General features: G+C 39.7%; 1 protein-coding gene across 1 annotated transcript; it reads left to right on the plus strand.

Annotated features, from left to right (window-relative positions):
* Positions 1 to 937: 937 nt before the first annotated feature.
* LOC141828062 (transcription factor bHLH18-like) lies at positions 938 to 2250 on the plus strand. The gene is made up of 4 exons (XM_074715418.1): positions 938 to 1030; positions 1115 to 1627; positions 1703 to 2083; positions 2163 to 2250. The coding sequence occupies exons 1-4, from the start codon at positions 938 to 940 to the stop codon at positions 2235 to 2237; spliced, it is 1062 nt and encodes a 353-aa protein (XP_074571519.1). The 3' UTR covers positions 2238 to 2250.
* The last annotated feature ends 652 nt before the right edge of the window (positions 2251 to 2902 follow it).

Here is a 2902-nt window from a genome sequence, read left to right on the forward strand (position 1 = left end):
GCACTCTCCTCAACCCAGTGGGCATGTGTTTGCTTTGGAGCATGTAACCAAGATTGATCTCATAAAGGATTTAATATGAGCCAACTTTTTTTACTATTGCTCAGCTCCCTTGATGAATTTATTGCCTCCATATTTCCACTATTATGTCCCAAGAGATGCAAATTATTTCTTTCCAGTTTGGTAGTTCTGATCCTAGTTCTTTTAAGTTCCATCTTGTTTCCAGGGTATCAGCTGGTTGGCATCTATGTTAACAAATTATGAAAATTAGTTAAAACATAAACTGTTATAACTATAATTAAGGTCTCACTAACAGTGTGTCTGAACATGATTAAGGGTTAATCAATTCTACTAATACTTCATGAGAGTCATTGCTGACTCTAGCATGATAAAATACTTGTTGCTCTGAAAAATCATGGAATTGTTTTTTATATGTTGGGATGGCTTCAACAATCCCTCACTGTGTCATCAAATCCCTTTTGTAATCTATACCAGAAAAGAACTATTTGCATTAACGTGATCCCCTTTAAGTCTTTGCAAAGATCAAGAGAAAAATTATAAAATAGGTGAAAAAAGAAGTATGAATAGGAGAATTCCCAAGCCTCTTGATAAGTAATGAAGCAAATTTCAGAACACAAAGTAGAAGTTGTTTCAGATAGTATATAATAGAAGGGTGGATGCTCTTGTTTCAGAGGAAAAGGAAGGGCCTTGACCTTCTGCTTGGGTTGGTATTCTTGTTACCTCCTTTGATTGTCTTTGGTTTCCTTAGTTCTAGCACTAGTTCTCAATCACTAATCAGATCTATCTTCTTCTCTCTTTTTTTTTCTTCCTTTCTTTGAACAAAAAGCTTCAACTCTGAACAAACTTTTGCTTGTAATTGCAAATTGGTTTTATGATTTACATATCTGTTCTTATAAAAAATTATGTACCTCACTAAGCAATGATTCTTGAATCAGATTCCTCGCCTACCTCCTGTCAAGAGAACAGCCCAATCAACATGGACGGACAAACTGCAGGATTGTATTCTGATATGGTGAGTAGATGAGACTCAAGATGTTTGAAGAAATATTGGATGATTAAGAAGAAACAAACTAAGATCATTTGCTACTATTGATAGGGAATCGAAGACAGCCTTTTTGATCAGTGGGGGGTAATGGATCAGCTTGCAGCTGCAGAAATCGCAGCAGCTCTAGGGCAGAACTTCCAACAGTCCATCTATTCAGAGAGCTACAACTCATTTACCTCAGACCAAGCTCCATTGAGCAGCGAAAGGCCCAAGAAAGCTCTCAAGGCCACGAGCTGGAGTTCTTGCACCACAGAGCAAAATTCATCTCTGGCCCCTAATGCCTCATTCCCCAGCATCCTCACCTTCAGCAACCAGGACTCGCCCGAAGAACAGAAGAACCCTTATGGGAGCCTTGTGGGAGTGGTGAAGCCCAAGGAGGTGGATGGTATGGTTGGATCCGAGAGGAGTTGTGATACCATTGTTAGGCAAGCAAACAAGGGTTTCCATATCAGGAGTAGGTCAAGCTATGACAATAAGGAACACATTATTGCTGAAAGGAAGAGAAGGGAGAAGCTCAGCCAGAGGTTTATAGCTTTGTCTGCCATTGTGCCTGGCCTAAAGAAGGTGCCTTGTCGATCGAGACTTCAACTTCTTTGCTGAACATTGTCCTTTTCTCTAAATTTAAACTTGCTCTTCTAGATGGACAAGGCTTCCGTTCTTGGTGATACAATCAAGTATCTGAAAGAACTGGACGAAAAGGCGAAGGCCCTGGAAGAGCGAGCTGCAAAGAGGACCGTCGAGTCTGCAGTCCTTGTGAAAAAATCTCAGCTCTGTGCCGACGATGACAGCTCCTCCTGCGACGAGAACTTTGAATATGTGCAGCGAAAATTCGGCGAGTCCCTCCCGGAGATAGAAGCCAAGATGTCTGAGAAGTCCATCCTCATCAAAATTCACTGCGAGAATGGCAAAGGAGTGCTGGTGAAAGCACTGTCTGAGGTCGAGAAGTTCCACCTCTCTGTTGTCAGTAGCAGTGTCATACCTTTTGCTGGTTCTTCGCTTGATATCACTATAATGGCTCAGGTAAGATCACTAACAATCTCCTACTCAAAAAAACTCACTCACAATCTGAAAATTGATGTGACTGTTGTTTAATTTGCAGATTGAAGAAGGGTTCGATATGACAGTGAAGGATCTTGTCAAGAAGCTGGGCACTGCTTTTGGGAAGAACACATAAAAAAAACTGCGATAACTCTTTTATATTTTGAATGAGATTCATTAGTCTTTTTAGAGCTCTTTCCTCGGACAAAAGATCACCACTTTTGATGCCTAGGCTTTTCTGGTTCCTTGTTTTTCTTTTACTCTTTACTGTTTTTAACCGTCTTGTCCAATTTTTACATGGTCAATTTAGTTGACCATGTTCGCGAGGGACAAGATATATCAATTCCTTGTATCATTCTGCCTCACGCATGCTTTCTAATCTTTTTGAGGGCTTCCTCGGGGAGTTTGCTTTTGAAAAAAAAAAAAAAACTTCTTCTTTCTCCCCTTCCAGTTAGCCCTGCTTGTTTCATCTTCTAATCTTCTTTGTTTCCAAAAAGCTCCGTTGTGGGAAAAAATGGTGATCTTTTTAGGGAAGGTGGTTCTTTTTCTACTATCTTGAATCCTTTTTGCATCTATTATGTTTGTAAGCAACAGTAATGTAGTTGTGATAAATACTTCAGGACTTTCAGGAGTTGAATAATTAACCGAGTTCAGAAGGCAGCAATATTGAAATGTTGGTTATTATGGGCAAAGCGATTGGAAGATCTTATCAGGAATCTGTCATGATATTGTCGTTGATATTTAGAGATATTATATATTCAGTCGCGATCAGTCGATAAAGTTGACTGTGATTGTTCTTGA

This window comes from Curcuma longa, chromosome 4 (assembly GCF_044706935.1).
Source record: "Curcuma longa cultivar G26 ecotype Majalengka, Jawa Barat chromosome 4, ITB_CL_G26_1.1, whole genome shotgun sequence".
Classification (NCBI taxonomy): domain Eukaryota; kingdom Viridiplantae; phylum Streptophyta; class Magnoliopsida; order Zingiberales; family Zingiberaceae; genus Curcuma; species Curcuma longa.